Source organism: Corapipo altera, unplaced genomic scaffold (genome assembly GCF_003945725.1).
Source record: "Corapipo altera isolate COAL_440 unplaced genomic scaffold, ASM394572v1 110, whole genome shotgun sequence".
Classification (NCBI taxonomy): Eukaryota; Metazoa; Chordata; class Aves; order Passeriformes; family Pipridae; genus Corapipo; species Corapipo altera.
The window spans coordinates 2,001,498-2,021,888 of NW_020884960.1; the positions used below are offsets into that span (position 1 = coordinate 2,001,498).

The 20,391-nt window shown below is 49.4% G+C and overlaps 2 protein-coding genes across 18 annotated transcripts in view; both read right to left on the minus strand.

The window, feature by feature from the left end:
• Positions 1-7,346: 7,346 nt before the first annotated feature.
• On the minus strand, positions 7,347-14,313 carry AAR2 (AAR2 splicing factor homolog). Of its 2 annotated transcripts, XM_027664056.1 has the most exons (4): positions 13,530-14,313; positions 11,222-11,451; positions 9,039-9,104; positions 8,322-8,433 (listed from the first exon to the last, which is right to left on the minus strand). In XM_027664056.1, the coding sequence occupies exons 1-3, from the start codon at positions 14,278-14,280 to the stop codon at positions 9,078-9,080; spliced, it is 1,008 nt and encodes a 335-aa protein (XP_027519857.1). In that variant the 5' UTR covers positions 14,281-14,313; the 3' UTR covers positions 8,322-8,433; positions 9,039-9,077. The 2 variants fall into 2 exon arrangements, with proteins under 2 accessions (XP_027519855.1, XP_027519857.1); XM_027664054.1 differs by lacking the exon at positions 9,039-9,104 and having other exon boundaries at positions 7,347-8,433.
• Positions 14,314-15,817: 1,504 nt separating this feature from the next.
• EPB41L1 (erythrocyte membrane protein band 4.1 like 1) overlaps positions 15,818-20,391 on the minus strand; it is a 67,925-nt gene continuing 63,351 nt past the window's right edge. For 15 of the 16 annotated variants that reach the window (XM_027663985.1, XM_027663997.1, XM_027663996.1 and 12 more), the window contains 2 exons: positions 19,902-20,018; positions 15,818-16,889 (listed from right to left, as the gene is read on the minus strand). In XM_027663985.1, the coding sequence (XP_027519786.1) occupies positions 16,860-16,889; positions 19,902-20,018 (147 nt within the window). In that variant the 3' untranslated portion in view covers positions 15,818-16,859. Of the gene's footprint in view, positions 18,793-19,901; positions 20,019-20,391 lie in introns of all 16 variants that reach the window. The other variant, XM_027663987.1, reaches the window with a different exon arrangement.

Here is a 20,391-nt window from a genome sequence, read left to right on the forward strand (position 1 = left end):
CAGCTGCTGAGCACCTTCATCTGCGTGATGCACACACTGGCAGCTCACCTCTGTGAGCATCCACACACCTAAGGCTGCACACACATGCCAATCAGCTCTGAGGGACCCTCCTTGGGGACACTGATAAAGCCACCAAAAGGTGCTTTTTACCTCAGAGGAACATGGAAAAAACCATGGTTTACTGCTGACATGAGACAAAACCTGCTGTCTGCTCTCAGTCCTGAAGCATGGGAATACTGATGGAGTTAAGTCCCATTAAAGTTGGATTAGGACCCCTGACACAATTAGAGGAGTTGTCTGGTCTTTTGAAGTAGCAATAAAAGTTTTGTCACTGAAGAAGCAAAGGAAGAGGGAGGAAAAATGTAAATCAAAGGTTTTCTTCGGGAGTTTAAAAGAATCTTTGCAGTGAACGGTGGATAATAAGGAAGGTGGAACATCTTCTTGCTAATGCAGGAGAGCTCTTGACTTACCCAATTCTGCTGAGGAATGAAATGAGTGAGAGCCCCAGAAGGAACATTAGTTCACACTGGTTATTGGTCTTGTTAAGAAAATAAGTCCATTAAATGAACACACTTGGGCAGTGTGAAGTTTCAGCAATGATGAACATGCATAGCGCTTTCCAGTGAGCTCATGCTAACGAAATAAGGCCAGTAGAGGCCCCCAGCGACCACCCAGCACAGCTGGGTGACATGTTTAACCAGTCCCTGCTGCACTGACTGCATGTGGAAGGTCTCTCAGAAGTCTGTGAATCTCAGCAGATTCTCAAGTGATGCTTTTTAAATCCTGAAGAGGCTGTTAGAAAAACAAAACAAAATTACCCCCAGACAAGGGGCTGTGTTTTAAACAAATGGAAGAATTGAGCCCAAGAGGCCACCTAGCACTTCTGCCTGACTCCTCTCCCCAGCTGCTGCAAGGTTTGCCAGCTCATCCTCCCTCCATCTCCTCCTGCCCAGATGCCAGGAATTCACTTCAGCGAGATTTGTGGATCTCACAGAGACGGTCAGGCAGTCCTGTGGCAAGAGCCCATGTCACTGTACCCCACTCTGTCACTACTCTGCTCTAGAGCCGCTGCTCTTCCCTGGAGAGAGCAATCCCCACAGGCAGAGCAGAAGATCCCATCAGGGTCCCCTCGGCACAAGAATGGGTCACTGTATGTGTTTAAGCAGCTCACATCAGCCTGAAGGGCACAAGAACTTGTGCAGAGAAGGATCAGGCAATGCTAAGTGAATACACATTAATGTGGCCACATAAAATCCTCCATCAAACCGTATTAAAGAACAATTCACTTCCTGTTACTGGGAACAGTCAACCTCTGCTTGAAGGGAACAACCATCCCTGAAATGCAGGTTGTTGCAGAACTACGTGGTGCACAGCCTGCTCTGTTGCTCCATGGAGTGGGCAATACTGGGTGCTGAAGCAGCCAGTCCCTTTCAGATCATGAGGAATCAGGGCCTCAGCATGTGTGAAGCATCAGCTTCAAGCTGGGATGTCCAATACAACTTGGGATGTCACAGTGTTCACTGATGAGGCAATGCTCCCAGGATATAAAGAATTCCTTGGACTGACTGGAGCAGGACTGTCTCCAGCCAGGCATGAGTATTCATTGTCACTGAGTACTTAAAACATATGGATGGATCAGGAACACAAAGTTGTTCATGTAGCACAGATGCAGAAATTCCAACATCTGACACCAAACCTGTGAGGATGGAGCCACCCAGAGGTCCCTCTCCTGCTCTGAAACCCCTGCTCTGCACAGGAGCAGCTTGCTCCATCCAATCAAATTTTAATAGTAAAGTTTGTTTTGAAGGCTGTGCTGCTGCCATCAATGCTCCTCATGGGAACCCCACCAGGAGGGCCAAGCAAGCAGCCCCCCCTCTCAGAACACAGGTAAAGGTTTTTTTTGGGGAAGCAGTAAAAACTCCCACTGTTAACAAGACTGCTCCTGGAACATTAACTCACGAGCTTCTTACCAGGCCAGTGAAGTGATGAGCAACTTTCACAGTAAAGGCAGGGTCCCACAGATAATTTGTGTCTCTGCTGACCTTCCACTTGCAGAATTAGCTTGGGGCACTTCACACTGATACCTGAAACACAATGAACAGGAACTCCCACTGTTTAGAATCCCAGAATGGCTTAAGTTGGAAGGGATCTTAAACATTATCTCATTCCAGCCCCTGCCGTGGGCAGGGACACCCTCCACTATCCCAGGTTTCTCCAAGCCCGTCCAACCTGGCCTTGGACACTTCCAGGGATGGGGCAGCCACAGGTGCTCTGTGCTAGGGCCTCACCACTCTCACAGGGAAGAATTTCTTCCTAATATCCCATCTAATCCTGTCCTCTGTCAGCTTAAGGCCATTCCCCCCCCCTTGGCCTGTCACTACATGCCTTTGTTTAAACAAAACTAATTTCATTAAAAAAAAAAAAAAAAAAAAAAAAAAAAGAGGGGAAAAAACCCCACAGGATGAAACAGGTCAGATTCTCAAGGAAAATCCTGTCCATTGGAGATCCTTTCCCAATAGACATGGCTCCTCTTTGCTCGCTTCAGTGCAAAGAAGAATCCCAAATTCTGTCCTGTCAAAAGAAACACCTCTTGTTTCATGCAACATCCAATACCTTCATGGCAAGGACAAACCCATGTCTGCTTCACTGCTGGAGCGGAATGTCTTTTCCAAACCCAGTTTTTCAGTAATAATATCCTTGATGTCCCTCTTTTCCAAACCTCAGCAGCCTCCTGTGAGCCCACAGCTACCCCTGGGTTAAGCCTTCCTGGACACTGTGGGCTTTTCCTCGCACTTTCAGCTGCTCCCCAGCTGAGGGAGAAATCAGGGATTTTTGAATATAAACCAATGACAACTTCCTTTTATTTATTTATTTATTCATTAATAAATTTAAGCTTGAAACTTGCCATCCATATTACAGCATTTCCCTTTATGCTGCCCTCCTCCTAACGAATGCAAGCACAGCCATCAGAGCTGGGGAGGAGAAGCAGCTTTTGCTTTGAAAAATCAACTCCTTCCAAAATAAACGTGGCTAAACCTGCCTTTGGGGGCAAAAAAAGATTTAAAATTACTGAAACCTGTAGCACAGGGTAAAACCACCTCCCATTCCGGGGAACCCCACACATGCCCTGGCAATAACTGGCCCCCAACCGCCAGCCCAGGGGGGTTGAGGAGCTCCAGGCTCCTGCCCCTTGTGTCCCCACTCCTTGCTCAACACTTGCACTTTCCTCTATTCCTCCCAATACCATCTGAATTTTCTGAATTTAATGACTGTGAGACATAACTTTTACAGGTAGAGACAGTAAGTTAATTGGAGAGGGGCACTGCAGGAGCACTCCCAGCTGCTGGTACCTTCCTATTACTAGGTCAGACTTGCATGGCACCTGAGAGAGTGAATGAGCTGCAACTCCCCCACAGAGGGGGAAAGCATTCCAGTGGTAACACTTCAGGGATCTATAATCTGGGCAACTTCTCAGCACTTCAGTTAAGCAACCTGTTTGGTCCATGTGGGACACAGGAGTCGCCACCTGCAGCCAGGCCACTGAGGAGAGTGGCCTGGTGAGGATGCTTCTGGGGGTGGAGGCATGAGAGAAGGGAACCCTCTTGTTGTGTCCTTCCCCCTCCTGCTTCTTGCCTGCCCAAAGCTGAGACCTGGCAGGCACTGTAGCTCAGCCTTTTGGTTTCAAATCTGTGGAGCCCCTCAAGCTGCAGTGGCCAAGCGCTGCTGGAGCCTGTGGGCTCCGCTGGAAGGGGACAAGGTGCCAATCTGGCCGTGCTGCATCTGCAGGACATATTTCTGCTGCAGCTCTTTCCTCATGAACCCATAGACCCACCAAGGCACGGCAGGAGCTGGACCAGCACACCAAAAGCAGTGGCTCTGAGAGCCTGCTATATGGATTTTTCCTGCTATTGATTAACCCATTTGGAGTTTATTTGCATTGAGCCTGTGTTGCATCTCATTTGCATTCTCCTAATGAGGCTCCTGCACAGTCAATGTCTCCTGTGCATTAACTACAGGCTCTAGCACAGCCCATGCTCTACGGAGCAACCCCCAATACCTACTCCAGCTCCACTCTGGGGCTTGTACACCAGTTGGGACAGACTCCAGCGCTCCCAAATGTGTCCCAGCCCACTAGCTGAGCACACTGGGAAGGAATGACCACTCACAACACATCCCTTTTATAGTAACAGGGCTGCAGAACACGCCACTGTCGTAGCTGTTTGACAATAAACAGCAATTCCAGGGGAAGATGATTTCCTTTTTCAGAGAAAGGAATCAAGGCATTCCACTCCACCTTTTTCCATATTCCAGGAGCTCGGTGCCAGCCACTCCATCTGCAGCAGTGGGTATAGGCTATGTCCAGCTGCCAAAGCAGTACCAGAAATAAATGTTGCTCCAAGTAAAGGTGGTGTGAGTCTAAGAGACCCTGAAAAACCTCTACCTCCTGGTTATTGCTAGAGGCACAAATGGATATCTACCAAGTTATTTCTGGATTAGAAAAATAAGGGTACAATAGTAACAAACAACAGAAAAACCTAATAAAAGCAGAAAAAGACCTGAGCTGAACCACAGTGCTGAGAGACAGGGAGAGTTACCATGAGAAAACACTGAGCAAAGAATCAAAAATTCAACTCACCATTGAGCAGTAAAAGCGAAAGCCCCAATGAAGAGTTGCTAGTTCAAATAACCATTAGCCCTGGGCTCACTTCAGATTTAAAACTACAGCACTAACAAGCTACTGATCACTTTCTACATCTTCCCACCTGCCGTCTTGCACCTTTAGTTTGCATTTAGAGCACACGACGAACACTTCTGGGTGACATCTAATAGCACACAAATTGGTGCTGTTGGAGGTCTGCAGGCATTGCTGCCACAAACCCAACCTGAGCTGCAGAACTACACTGTAGACGTCATCCAGTGCCATGGTGGAGTTATTGGTGCCAATCCACCTGAAAGCAGACAGAAGTGGTCTGGTTGTTGCTTTGGCAGTGGGCAGGAGGCAGTGGAAATCACAAATGAAGCCACATGAAGTATCAGAGGAAGATGTGCCATTTCTCTTCCTAACAAAAAAAAAGGGAGTAGTGCAATATTGGGACAGGAAGGCAGCTTCCCACAGCCTCAGGCAGCACATTCCTCATTTTTGAATTTGCAGGGTCGATGAAACAAGAAGCAACCCTCCGGACAACACAGAGGCCCCACACTGGAAAATTATCCCTGAGACTGAAAACTCTGGTTTGTCCAACGTCACTGAGCCCATGGGGACAGCGAACAGGAATGGAAGAGCAGTTTTGTGGGTTCGATGCACTCACTCTGGGCTTTTCACAGGGAAAGCAGGGTGCAGTGCAGCTTTGGGGGTGCCCAGTGGTCAGCTCATGCCCCTGCTGGTTCCCAAGGGACCAGCCTCACCTGGGGCTGAACAGGGCCCTTGCTCCAATCCAATTTGCAGTGAAGGCACATGTCACAGGGCAGGAATGACGCCGATTTCCTCACTGGCACAGTTCTGGCAACTGGACAAGTCTCCACAGAAGCAGGAGTCCAATGTACCTCATGCTTCAGTGCCACTGCACAACACAGGGAAAGCTGCATGTCCTGACCTGAATTCAGTGCTGAAGCAAAGCTGCAAACACATCACAAATTACACTTCATTAGCTTGCAGCAAGGTGTATTTACACACACCACAATCCCTCTTTTGCTTTCTGATAATGACAAACCTCAGCTGGAAGAAGGAGCAGCATCATCACCAGAGCTGGCCTAAGGCTATAGAAGGGGAAGAAAATATCCCAATATTACATGTTGCCACTTGCCTTTTATAGCCTCCTTCCTGATGACTCCAACAGGAATAACTGCCCTCTTTTCCCTCCCAAATTTTTACCCCCCGCCCCCTTGTAAACATCCAACAAGTTGCTTCCTATGTGCCTGCTTCCCTTTACCCTCAAAGTATGCAACGGAGTCACGTAACGGAGTTGGATTCTGAACATCCCAACCTGCATTTAGCTGAAAGTTCGCTGTTTCTGTGTCCTGTCCAACAGAGGGACAGTGTCCCCATGGCCTGGCTCTTCCCCACCTGTTTTGTGGTCTAATGAGAAATAATAATAAGAGATAATAAGAGATATAAGGGGGCTTATAAAAAGGAGGGACAGCAATGTTTTATATGGGCAGATAGAAACAGGACAAGGGGAAATGGTTTTAAACTGACAGAGGCCAGGATTAGATGGGATATTAGGAAGACATTCTTCTCTGTAAGGGTGGTGAGACCCTGGCACAGATTATCCAGAGATACTGTGGTTGTCCCATCCCTGGAAGTGCTCAAGGCCGGGCTGGATAGGGCTTGGAGCAACCTGGTCTAGCAGAAGGTGTCCCTGCCCATGGCAGGGGGTGGGATTGTATGGTCTGTAAGGTCCCTTCCAACCCAACCCACTCTGGGATTAGCTGTCCCTACTACCATCTAACAAAAAGAAAAAAAAACCACAATGGAAGTACAATTATATTCTCTTTTCTCAGTTGATAAAAGTGTAGCTCATCATGGAAACCTGACCACTATAAACAGTTAATTTTCAGTTAGCGGTTTTGAGATTGTTTTAACAAACACATACTCAAATCGTTGTCCAGCAAAGCAGTGAAGCATTGCCAGGCCACTGTGACCACTGACACTGCCTGGCCAGCCCTGTGCAGCCACAGGGCACTGCTCCTCTCTCCCTTCCAGGCAGGCAGGGCCCCAGGCTCCCTGCTCCCTTCCCTACCGACATCAGGGATCTGTGTTCTGCTGCCAAGCACCAGAAACAGTCACTGGGGCAGTGCAAAGAGCCAACAAACCAAAAAAGGCCTCGTCCATCAAAACTGGGAGCGACCTGAAAGACAGCTCTACCTGTGGATCCAAACAGAGAGCAAGGAGGCAGGGAGAGCACAGTCACACTGCCATGCAAAAGATCTCAAGATGTTAAGGACAAGAAAGCATGGAAAAGAAGACTTAAGAACAAACTAGAGTAACTTGCCAAATTAGAGTAACCTCCCCATAAGGCCTGTGGTCAATCCAGAATCCATTTCGGATAGACCTGGACACCACAGGAATGGAGTGCAGAGCCCCTGCGGGAAGGAGGGAAAGGCCCCCAGCAGCAACAAGGGCTTCCAGTGGCCCATCCCTGTGGGAATTTCCTGATGATCTGGAAACACTTTGTCACACACCTTCTTCCCAAGAACACACCAAGCTTTCTGCCACACTGTGTATCCTCTTCCACCCTTGGATGTAACAGATCATCTGCAGGGACACTGGACATCCCAATGAGGAAGGGAAGGCAGTGTCACTGTACTATAAGCTTTGACTAAATAACTAAACCCATTCATTCACATGTTTTCTGTAGACAAGGCTCTTTTGAGATTTATTTTGAACGACAAAAGACTAACAAAGAGCATTATCCTGTTCAACATGCACACAGATGAATTCCTGAGGGTGACAGCCAAGGAAGTAACAACTGACTGGTACAACCCTGTGCAGGTTTGCAGAAACAACGTAAGCTTCTTCCAGCTTGTCCCTGGGAACTGGGGACAAAGAAGAGACTGTCACCAGGGAAAATATATAAGATTTCCAATTACAACAAAATAGAGGCTCCAGTTCATGTGGAAATCTGACCTTTAAATCTTGCTGGCTCTGTTCTTCAAGACCTGGGTGACTACAGTCCAGTAACTATTTCTTGTCACAAAACTGTTCACTTTCTTTTACCTCAGGCAAAACAGAGCATCAGCAGTAAATACAAAAGGTTTTAACAGAATGGGAGGAATAAGATACCTCAGTGTTAGGGGTATGCAATGGGAGGAATTTTGCTGAGGCTTTGAGTCCTCTTCCACAACAGACAAATCACAGTGAGCAGCATGAGCATCTGACACAGTAGTGGAACAGTTGTCATCACACCCCTGTAACACGAGCCCAGTCAGCTGAGTGCAGGATGATCTTGGCAGTGTTAGATTTATGGCTGGACTTGATGATCCTAAAAGGTCTTTTTCAACTTAAATGATTCTTTGAATTTGTATTGAATTTGTATTCTATGAGGAGCTGTTACAGAGGAGCTGGGGAAAAAAAACAAGGTGTCTATGTGACAACTCTCAAACTCCTCCAATAACTCGGATCTCCTCGCAAAGTTCAGCATTCTCCCGTGTTCTACAGCAGAAAGAAGATTAGCTTCAGAAACTGCATTGAGGAAGCTGGCACGGCTGGAGAAGAGAAGGAATGAGTTATTTTTAAAGCTGTTTGCTGCCAAGGGAGCATTTGGCTCAGTCCACTTGCACACCCTCAGGCAGCTCCACCACAACAGGAGCACAGTCATCAGGCTCTGCCTCAAAGTCCCATTTAAACTTCTTCGTTAGGTGAGCCTTGAACTTTTCAGCCTTTTTCCTTAGAGTCTCATCAACAGCAGCACTGCACATGCAGGAAAAGAGCACCTAAAAGAAAGAGCAGAGGTCACAAAGAGCCCAGCTCTGGCACCAGCTGGGCATCTCTTTCCTATAAGGACATCATCAACATTCCTGGGAGCACCAGGAAGAGAGTCAGGTTAGGCCACTGGCAAGGGATGCACCAACCTGAAACCACTCCTGCTTTGGAGCTAGCTAACCAAAGCCAACACCTCTGATTTCACCGCCCCAAACCCATCCCATCCTGCCTTCACGACATTGAGTAGGTGCACTCAGGTAAGAACTCTGTTTGAAGCACGTATATGCATGTAATTGAATTTGTATTATGGAATTCTGAAATATGCTTAAGTGTGAGCTAAGGAAAATGTCCGAGCAGAAGGAATTAAAAAAAAAACACATTATCAGTAGCTGATTTTCTAGCATGTGTCCAAAAGGCCAACAGGTAATTGTACCCATTGTTTCCATGGTTAGAGATCTCTCCAAGTAATTTTGTAATATGGTATCACCAACACCTTAGATACAGAGGAAACTCAATAAAAAGACCTTGAAGGTAAGAGAGGAATGAGAGCTCTCTGGAAAAAATCCAGTTATCCCCAGCACAGCTTTGGGGACAGGGCACTGAAATCTGGACTAACCTCTCCACTCCATCATCCAAGAACAAATGTATTAACATGTCACAGATTCACAGCTTTGGTTGGCACCTGGAGAGTGAAAGTATCTGTGTAAGATTAACAGGGCATTTAGCCCCAGAGCTCATCTCTCATCAACCTGCTTCTGCTCCTCTGCTGAACTTGTGACCCAGAATTAATTTCCATAAGAAGAAATTTCCTCTGGGGAAAATGCAGCCTCATATTTGGGAGAGAGCTACTGACAGCTGGATAAAACACTGACAACAAGCAGCAAAGTTTGTTGCTTTGTGAATGATCATTTGTCTTTTCCTTGTTCATTGTACCGTGACATTACCTCTTTCTAAAAGAACTTGTACACAACAAGGCTGCTGTTAAAGAAAAAACATTAAAAGATTGTATTTCCCACTTCTCCTCAATGAACTGCACATTAAATTAGTTATTTGATCAAGATCTTTTTTTCTTTAAACATTTTTAGGGCTGCACAGTCAGTGGTGGTTGTGATCAAACTCCAAAAATAAAAAGTTGCTGTATTCAGAGCTGAGCAGGAGCTCCACAGACAACACATTTCCCCACACACCTCTGCGCACCTGCCCACGCCCAGTTAACTCTGAGGGGTGTGTGCCAAGTGACTGGGTAAGGCAAGTCCCAGGGGTTCCCTTGCACTATTCCAGGGAAATCCCAGGAGAGTAGAGAAGCAGAGAACTTTGAGCGAGGAGAGGCTCACTTAGCAAGGCAAAGTTGTTCTTTGTCACTAGGAATTGATGACTCCTGCCAAGGCTTAAGGGTGGTCCCTTGTGCCAGCACAGCTTCTGCTGCTGAAGTAAAACACAGACTGATGGAACCCAGGGGCGGACAGGACTCAGGCAGCCAAAAAGGAAAGATAACGAGCAATAAGGATGCTTCCCAAATTCCCCTCAGATAGAGAGAATGGCTGGGTGACATATTCTTTGTAGTACTGTAAGCTGACAATGCACAGAGTTGCTCTGAGCGTACTGCAAACAGAGCTGGGTTTTTCAGTCCTGTAACGTGACGGAAAAAATCTACCAAGAGAAATAAAATATTAATTAAAAAAGTGAGACTTGTAAGAATCCAAATTCAAAAAAATCACTTGATTAAAGCAATGTTTCCCATACCATTTTACCTAGCAAATTAAAATCAAACACCCTCAACCCTCCCCAAATCTATAGCAAGAACTTGGGAGTTAAAAGGAGAGGAATGTACCTGCTTTCTGGGAAAGGAGAAGGCATCAAGCATCAAGCACTTGAAGCACTACTACCCCTAATTACTGCACGGATTGTTTCCATTGATGAACTTCATCAGTGTGTCTGGGTTTGGCTTTTTTTTTTAAACTAAGTTTTGTTTAGCCAATTTGCGGCACTGTCACAGTATGGTCACAGCCAGTGGGAGTAACTGGTTTCACTGCTGAATCACATCTTTGCCCCTGCCTGTCTCAGCAGAAGCAGCATCTGCTGCATGTTGGAATAATCATAAATTCCCTCTGGATAAGAACTTCACTACAGGAAATCTTCAGCTTTGCTTAAGGCTAACTGGAATGAAAAATCTTCTAAAATACTATCACTGCCCTAAGCTCAAGTTTTGCTGCAGCTTCCCTGCATACTAAGCAAACCATTCAAGCTGCTCAAAAATCAGCATCATCAGTCCTTTATGCAAAAGTTTTTAGTGTTGGTTTCTTGGTTTTGTTTTTAAAGAATGAATGGCTTTGGGCAAAAATACACAGACATCATCTTGCACTTGCTCAGCCTTTCTTGAAGCTGTTTAGCTCAATGTAGGCAAAGGTCTTAAAACCTTCTAGGACAAGTCTGCTGGTGCAGTCCAGTTGAATTAGATGTGCCAGTCCAGAACTCCAAACCCATGGCACTGTGGCACGTTGCTTCCAGCACTATTTGCAACATTTCCTCTCCCTGCCAAACTCAATTTTACACTGCATTAGGCTCTTCAAGGCATAATTTGAGCAGACCAAATGCTGAGATGAGAAGCAAATGGCATTTCTCAATGAATAACATAGGGAAAAAGTAAAAGAAAATCCTTGCGTGCTTAGACAGGCTCACTATCTCCCACACAGCTCAACAGCAGCTTGATTCCTTTTGCAGCTCTTCCCCAGATTTGCTCTTATGCCCTGTATGCCCTGCTTCCCACTCCTATATCTCAGGGGACAGTCACAAACGTACCTGTAACGTGCTGGTTAAAAAGTTGTCCTGGGAGACAATGTCCACAAAAAAATCTGCTGGGATTTCATTGAGCTGGTGATACAGCACAGAAATGAGATTGATGTAAAGGTCTTGGTACTTCCCTATGGCATCTTCAGATCGGCACAGGATGTTCAGGAGTCTTTTCCAGTGCTCAAAGGCATCGTACACGTTCCCAATGAGGAAGCAAATGAAAGCAAACTGCAGCTCACCTGTGTGGATTCAGAAAACAAAACACACATAAGACAGATATTGAAGGTATGTGTCCTCCTCAAAGCTCTGTAAATGATTGATAAGTGCTGGTTTGACTTTTGCACATCCTGCCAGCAGTGACTGATACTCTAAACACTGACCATTTGCTGATGCTCTGCTCTTCAAAGAAGAATGGGACAGGTCACCTGTAACTGTGATTATCATCATTGTAGAGGGACTTCACAGGACTTTACAAACCCAAACAGTGAGCCAGACCTTGCTGTTATTTTGTGAGCATTCAGTCCTCCTGAGCCTGGGTGTCCAGAGCCACATGGGACTGCAAATGCCACTGCCGTGGAACACTGAGCAGTACATTCACAGATGTGTTTGCCTTGTTGAATTAAGACCCACAGTCCATCTCACTGGATGCCTGGCATCAGCTATTTTGCCACTGTTTCCTATGGTAACTCATTGTTTATTCTACAGTTGTCTTTGATAATTTTGAAAAAGAATAAATTGGATAACATTAACAGAGAAAAAACAGAAGGGAAAAACAAAAGCTCAGTAGCCTCAGCTGTAAAGCTGGGAGGGCTTCTCCCTCCATCCTACTACAGAACAAAACCCCACTCCAGGACATCCACAGCTTCGGTATTTATTTGCATCACAGGTTGTATAAAAGGCTGGGGAGTAGTTGAGCCCTGGGAGATGCAGCCCTGGCTGAGGGGGTTTCCACATCACAGCACTGGCACAGCCCAGACGCCGTCATGGCAAGTCTCTGGCAGCACATGGAGCAAACACAGAGTACACACATGCACACGGACAGCACACAGAGCACACATGTCTGAGCTGCCACTGCGCCAGTCTGGTAGGGACTAGTCGCTGCATCGGGAACCACTGGCTGGGAGAACCATACCCCCTCCCCACACATCAGGAACAAGAATCTGGGGGTGTTCAGCCCCACTAAGCACTCACAGGACTCTGTAAGACCTGTCCTCAAGAGATTGACTTAACAGGCAAAGTGCCAGGCTGGTGCCAGATGACAGGCCTGTGACTGCTGCTTTTGTCTTAACCTGAGGCAATCTGGGCTCCAAGAGCAGCACCCAGAAGCAGGCTGACAGCTCCTGACCTCTAGCATCACATCCTTACACCACAGAGTTGTACAACAGAATCACAGAATGTCCTGAGCTGGACAGGACTCAGAAGGATCATTGAGTCCAACTCCCATCCCTGTACAGGACACCCCAACAACCCCACCACATGCCTGAGAGTGTTGTCCAAACACTCCTCAAGCTCTAAGGCCATGAGTACTGCCCTGGGGACCCTGTTCCAGGGCTCGACCACCCTCTGGGGGAAGAATATTTTCCTAATATCTAGCCTAAACCTCCCCTGACACAGCCCCAGCCATTCCCTCAGATCCTGTCACTGATCACAGAGAACAGAGATCGATGCTGCCACTCTGCCCCTTGCGAAGAAGCTACAGACCCCAATGAGGTCTCTTCCCCAGGCAACTGGAACAGGCCCTGTTGCTGCTAAAAACTATACCAACTTCTGTCCTGCAACAAAGAGAGATGCCTCAGGGCACCAGGGAACAGGGAACAAGCACAGGTTTCATCCCAGAGCTCTCATTTCACAGTCACAGAATCACAGAATGGTTCAGGTTGGAAGGGACCACAGTGGGGCATCTGGTCCGACCTCCCTGCTCAACCAGGGTCATCCCAGAGCATGTGGCACAGGATTGTGTCCAGATGGGTCTGGAATATCTCCAGTGAGGGAGACTCCACAACCTCTCTGGGCAATCTGTTCCAGTTTGCTGTCACTGCACAGGAAAGAAGTTCTTCCTCATATTCAGGTGGAACTTCCTAGGTATCAGTTTCTGCCTGTTGCCTTGCAGCTTATTGCTGGGAACCACTGAAAACGGCCTGGCTCCACCTTCTTGGCACTCCTTTAGATATTAACATACAATAATGAGGTCGCCTCTCAGTCGTCCGTTCTTGAGGCTGAACAGGCCCAACTCCCTCAGCCTTCATGACTTTATACCCCCAAATGGGCTATAACCCAAATAAGGGTATAAAGTAGGTGTGCCCCGGGCGGTGCTCACCGAGCAGCTCCAGCGGGCGGCCGGGATAGCGCTGCTCCATCACCCGTTCCAGGGCGTAGCTGAGGTCCATGCTGTGCCGGGTGATCTCCTCGGGAGTGGCCCCATCGGGGTACAGCTGCCTGGGCAGCTCGGTGAAGCGGATCTGGGTGCCGGTTCGGGGCCGCATGCGGGGCAGCCTCGCCAGCCCCTCGGCGTAGCTCTGGCACTCGGCCCCGAGCGGCGGCCGGTGCTGCCCGGCGCGGTCCCGCGTGTGCCGCCCCGCCGGCTCCAGCAGAACCTCTGCAAAGGCGCAGATCTCGCCGCTCTCGGGCTGCAGCTGCTCCGCCGCCGCCTCGCTGATGAAGGAGGTCAGCGAGACCCACTTCTTCAGCGTCTCGTACGGGTACGGGCCCAGGAAGGCGTCCAGCTCCCGCAGGCTCTCCCGGAGAGCCTCGCCCTCCCCGGGGGGCTCCGGCCGCACCGCCTCGCCCGCGGGGTCCCAGCGCAGCACCCGCACCTCGCGGCGCCGCAGGCTTAGGAAGCGGCCGGAGCGCGGCCCCGTGTCCCGCCCGCCGCCCGCCCTGCCCGCGCTGCAGTGCACGAAGTGCAGCCCCGGCGGGACCATCTTCACGCCGCGGAATCGCGGCCCCACGGCCCACGCGCTGTAATCGATGCCGAACTCGGTGCCCTCGGGTACGTCCAGCACTACCACGGCCGCGCCCTCGAAGAAAAGCTGCCGGGCTAGCTCGGGGTCCGGCCACCGGGCAGCCATGGCCGGGCGGGGCCGAGCCGGACGAGCCGCCCCCCGCCACCGGAACCGGAGATGGAGCGGCCCTTCCCGGAAATCCGGGGCGGTGGTTCCGGGAAGGCGGTGGGCGAGCACCAGGCCTCGCCCGACCCCCGGGCCGGGGCTCTCCGGCCGATGACTGCGGAGGTGTCCAGTGAGCAGGGGCACGTGTCCTTCGGTGCGCCCCCCACTCGGCCCCGGCTCGGTCCCTTCCCCCCATCCATCCCTTTGCCCGTTCCCCTGGCCCCCCGGCTCGGTACTTGTCCCCGTCATCCATCTCCCGGCTTGGATCCTGCCCCCCCAGGCTCTGTCCCTCACCCCCCGCTCACCTCCAGTCCGGTCCCTGTCCCTCCGTTCACCCCTGGCTCGGTCCCTATCACTCCGTCTGTCCCTCGGCTCGGCTCCTAACCCCCCTGCCCGGTCCCTGTTTCCCCCCGTCCATCTCCAGCTCCCCTGCCCGGTGCTGTTCCACTTTGACCCCTTGACCATCCATGCCTGGCGGCTACTCCCCGCTGACCCCAAAACGGGTCCCACTCCCCCAGCTGGCAGCCATTCCCCCTGTCCTCCCAGCCCTGCAGCAGGACGGACAGACAAGAGCCTGGGTCTGATGGACCAGGAGCCCCCAAAGGACAGACACACGGGGACCCTTGCAGTGACACGCAGACCCCACAGCAGGACAGACCATCTGCAGCACCCTGTTCTCCCTCCCAGGATGACAGACAGAGTCAGTGTCCCCCAGAGCAGGGCAGCTCACATTGCGTCTGCATTTTGAGCAACCTCAAAAGTACCTTCGCTGCCCCACAGGACTGTATGAGGGTCAGCAGCCCCCACATGAAGCTGCTTCCATCTCCACCAGCCACAATTCCCGACCTGGTGGCACCTTTGTCTGCCCTCATGAGGCCTCACCTGCAGTGCTGCCTCCAGGTCTGGGGTCCTCAGCACAGAAGGAATGTAGAGTGATGGAGTGAGTCCAGAGGAGACTGTGGAGATGCTCCAAGGGCTGGAGCACCTCTGCTCTGGAGACAGGCTGGGAGAGCTGGAGGTGTTCACCTGTAGAAGGCTCCAGGGAGACCTTAGAGCCCCTTCCAGTGCCTAAAGGCAAGAGAGCTGGAGAGGGACTTTGGACAAGGGCCTGGAGTGACAGGACAAGGGGGAATGGCTTCTGACTGACAGAGGGCAGGGTTAGATGGGATACTGGGAAGGAATTCTTTCCTGGGAGGGTGGTGAGGCCCTGGCACAGGTTGCCCAGAGAAGCTGTGGCTGCCCCATCCCTGCAAGTGTTCAAGGCCAGGTTGGACAGGGCTTGGAGCAACCTGGGCTAGTGGAAGGTGTCCCTGCCTGTGGCAGGGGTTTGAACAAGACAAGCTTTAAGGTCCCTTCCAACTTAAACCATTTGAGGATTCTATGATTTTGTGATCTCTTTAGACAGAGTTCTGTATTTCCATGTGCAGTGACCCCAGCTGCAAGGTTTCCCTTCACTTCTCCATCCTCTGAGTAGGAAAGAGGTCACCAAGGCCCCAAGTTGATTTAGCATCAAACACATTTATTTCACTTTTATTGAATACAAGAACAGTGAGCACACACGCATACACCACTGAGCACTGAAAAGGCGTATGACCAAAGGGGGAGAGGGAGAACAAGGGAAGAGAAAAGGAGAGTTAGTGAAGGAACAACAGAGCATTGCAGCTGGTTGGTAAGGTGCTTCTCAAATAAAAATAAATACTATTATTGTTATTGTTATATTACTCATGCAATCGCAGGCCACGTTCAGAATGAATTTGTGGGATTGGATAAAAACAGGCACTCATGTCTCCCACCCTTTTCAACAGAAAGGCCCCTGGAAGAAAACAAGCAGTGACCAGCTATTAAAAACAGAGCGCAGTGATGGGTGGGCCTGAGCTGAGCATCAGAAAACCACACCTCACCCAGGGAACAAGCAGTGAGCTTTTTTCTTCCCTTTTTTTCCTTTTTTTTTTAGAAAAGTTTTAGACACTGCCACCCATAAACATGCTGTGGGAGCCAGGGGCTGGGTTTGCTCACTGCAAACAGAACTCACTTCAGTCCAAGCACATATGAAGTCTAACTGCGTAAGGCCTCTCACTTCCACAGGAACCTTCCGTTTCCTGACTCTGCAGAACGCCAAAAGCAAGTCTCGAGGGTCCCAGTGGCCCTGAGGGGGTTGTGGAGGTGTCCAAGGGCAGTGTCCAAGCTGAGTGGGCTCCTCCGTGTCTGAAAGATGCTGTGTGCTGCTGAACACAAGCACAGTGGGCAGACCACTGGCCCTCCAGCACCCCCTTACCCTCTGACAGTGCCATTGGTGGTCATGGCTGGCTTGGGTGCATTGGAAAAATGACAGAGAGAAAAGTAGCCTACACAACTGCTTTAACTCTTTTTAGGTTGGGGGGTCTGCTCTCTAAAAGTAGCTGAAGGTGCTTGGCTGGAAGCTGGGGAGATCCTCAAGAGCTGGCAGCCCTACCTGCTTGTGGTCATGCCTTCCACGCTTGCAGGAGAAACCACTCTGCCAGGAGAACAGACTTCACGGGGACGTCCTGGTGAGCAACCGGTCAGTGCAACTGCCAGGGAGCAGCTCCCACCTGGGACAGTGAAGGTGGTGAGCAGGGTCTGTCCAAGCTGTGGCAGGACCTGACAAAACATGCCTATTTCTGGGCATGGTCTGTGTGAGGGGTAGGAGACTAAAGGCAAAATGGTGCAGAATCATGGGCCCTTCTGTTTCTGTAGGAGCTAGAGACAATTTCGAGAAGGAAACCCATTTATTTCCTTTCCTTTCTGGTTTTGGTTTTGAGTCTACCCTAACTGCCTGGTTCACAGTGTACAGAGGCCTGGGCTTGGTCCATGGTCCCTTCCAAAGGCAGTCATGGGGGGAGCCTGTGGCTGAAGGCCAAGCTCGGCTGAGCTGGGAGCAGCTCCACTGACACCTCCTCAACACACACCTGCTTATGCAGAGGGCCTGGACTCCCCCATCCAGCCTGGGATGCTGCGGACGCTCTGCAGTGATGGACACAGTACGGTCCCTCCACTGTCCACTCCTAGGCAGGTCAGGGGAGGACTGCCACAGCCCTGCCATTGCTGTCCCCAGCCCAAGTGCCTCAGGCAGCCCTTGCCATCACACCTCAGGTAGCAGAAAAAGGGCAGACAGGGCAGAAACAGCCCCTCTGCCTTTGACCCTACTACAAAGCTCAAGTAACTTCATTACTGGGATCCAGAAACAAAGCAAAACCACCCCCACCACTGGCAGGGCTCAGTGGGCTGGAAGGGAGCAACGAACACAGTCCTGCTGATCCCATGGCTCCAGCTGGGGGCCAGGAGACCGTTCTGCCAACAGCTGTTACAGCTGGAGCCTCAACCCCCTTCCTTACCCCTCCGAGTCACTGCTGCCCCTCCAAATCTAACCACCATACACTGCAGATCAGCTGGAGGGACATTCCTGTCCCTTGCCCTTTCATCTTCCCCCCCCCAACTAGCAGCAGCTGAAACCTTCTCAGTTCTCTTCTTGCAGGACTCAGAGTCCCATGTGTGATCTAAGAGTCTCAAAATACACCAACCACAGTCAATCAAAGAGTTAATAATTTAAAAATGTCGGCATCATATTTACCAGCACTGTTGAATTATTTCAGCATTGTTCCCTCCCTCCCCCTTTGTTATATATAATAATATACATAACTGAAATGCACATCCATATGAAACCCCACAGGTTACTCTTTAGAGATGAGAAACCATATACATATAATTTTCTTTGTTTGAAATGAAATCCATTCCTAAATACCTTCAGAGAACAAGAGGTTGGACAAGTGCACAGAGAAGATAAGGAAGGGAAGGGGAAGAGTTAACAGAACCCAAAAAAATGCAGAAGAACCAGCATGGAATGAGGAGAAGGGCAAAACGACACTTGTGAATTGGAAAATAACTCTATGGTCATAAATTCAGAGTTTTTCTCTCTTCTTTCCAGAGGTGGGGAATAGTTTTGCTTCTGCTTGTGTTTTTTTACTTCAGTTTGCTTACTTCTTGCTTTGTTGCAAAGCAGTTTTCCTTTCCATTCAGTGTGCAACAAATGAACTCAAGATTGTGTGTCCTTTAATGTAACATGCAAGATGGTGGCTTATTGTATTGTTACCGATATTATTGTTATTACTTTTTAAATCTTATTTGATCACCAATCCATGAAATTCTTCAATTTATCTGCAGTGGGTTGACTTTGTTTGTTGGTGGTGTTTTTTGCTATTCATTTCCAGCATATAGCAGCAGTGCAAGGATGCATTTTGTTTCCTGTTCATATATATATATATATATATGTATGTATGTATATATATATATAATATATTTGCTATTCCTTTTTTAAAAATTTTTGTCTCTTCGCCATGAACATTGCAGCCAGGATGTCTATGTCTTGCTGACAAATCCAGCATGAAGGCTCCTTCTCCCCTGTTCTCCAGGTTGGAATACAGATGTTGACTTGAAGGAACATGTTGGTCAAGATTCCTGTACAAGGCAGATGGAAAGGACCAGTCATGGAGTGCCAATCCATGGAGTGCAAATCCATGAAGGTTCCTCTTTGTATGAGGGCACTGGACAGTAACTGCAAACACTTGGGGCCACAGTTTGCACTTAATTAGCAGGAGCTCTAGTAATTAGCAGACATTCAGTCACTGGGCTGGTGTTGGTGTATGAGGGTGATAAGGGGGAGTCACTGCTCCCTCACTTTAAGCCATTCAACTAAAACTGGGTGGCTCCTATGGGACGAGGGAGTGTCTGGGCTTGCTTGTCTGCACTGTGGGACAGGACACACAATTAGGCAGCTCTCCTGACCTTCTCAGCTGCATCGGAGCTCTTTGCTTTTCCAGGCTTAAAAGCTGACAATCAAAATATTCACATGATAAAGAAACAGAGATACCCATTTCCAAGGAGCCTCTCCAAATGCATCTGCACCCTGGCTGCTGCCAGAGCCCCTCACAGAGATTTTGGCAGTGAGGCTCCCTCTCCTCTCCACCACGCACCCCTGCCTCCCACTGCTCCCACATGAGGGTCTGGTGGCTGTGCCACCCCCGAGGAGCTGATGGAGGGTAATGGGGTCAGAGCAGAGGGTTTGGAGTGGGGCAGGACTCCTCAAGCTCTGAAGAAAATCATCTGGGGCTGTGACAGCTTTGGGGCAAACCTCAGGTGCTACTGCCTACACCTGTGTGTGTAAAAACACAGCCTGGGGATCTGAATGGGACTAAAACCTCTTTTTTGGAAATGCTTGTCTGATGCTTCGGATTGCTTTGCAGAACCTGTAGCCAAGTTTCTCAGCTCATCCAAAAAAGCTGCTGTCCCCTCTTTCCCTCCCTGCCCCAGGGGGACAAGCAGGTCCTTTTCTCTTTACACAGAAATGACTGTGAGCCCTGTGCTGAGCAGGAGAGCAAGGTGCCTTTTGGTGGAATAGCATCCGCTTTCTAACCACAACCAGGTGGCCATGCCCAGAGCCACCATGCCAAGAGCTGCCACTCAGTGCCGAGGGGCACCAACACCTGCGGCTGGTGGGGACCAGAGACATGTAAGCAGTTACCCTCCTTACCCAACAGATATAAATCACACCTAGCAGCTTCACTTACCTGAGGTTTCTTGTCCCTTTCCTCTGGAGAGGGATCTGTTTCTCTGTATACCACAGCTTTGGTTACCAGCATGTCAGGGTGCTGGAGTTTTGCCTCTTTGATTGCTAAAGCCAGTGCCTAGAAAACAGAAGGATTAAAGCATTTATACTCACTCCCCTGCAATCGGGTACCCTGACCACAACTAGAAAGCAGCTGGAGCTGAGTGGGATCCCAGGGAGCTGAGTGGGATTCCAGGAGGATAAGGATGCAGGGGTTCAGAGCTGAACCCACAGCAGCCTGGCAGAAGAGGCTGGAGCCCAGCACTGATGGGGACCTCTCATGCGCTGTCTTTCTCTTGCTGATTTTTCTGTAGAGATGTGCTTCATCCCAGGCTTCCTACTGAAGGAAGCCTGGGCAAAGGAACAGCAGCGAAACACTAGAAAAATCTACAAGAATTATCAAATTTATTATTATAATTCTAAAAATTATTTTAGATCCTTTTAATTACTTT

Bases quoted from the DNA above. Each gene is read 5' to 3' on its own strand.
- AAR2 (XM_027664054.1), bottom strand. From the start codon at position 14,280: ATGGCTGCCCGGTGGCCGGACCCCGAGCTAGCCCGGCAGCTTTTCTTC. The intron at 11,452-13,529 runs GTGAGCACCGCC...GAATCCACACAG, and splicing joins CCGCCCGCTGGAGCTGCTCG to GTGAGCTGCAGTTTGCTTTC. The intron at 8,434-11,221 runs GTACGTTTGTGA...TCTTTCTTTTAG, and splicing joins TTTTAACCAGCACGTTACAG to GTGCTCTTTTCCTGCATGTG.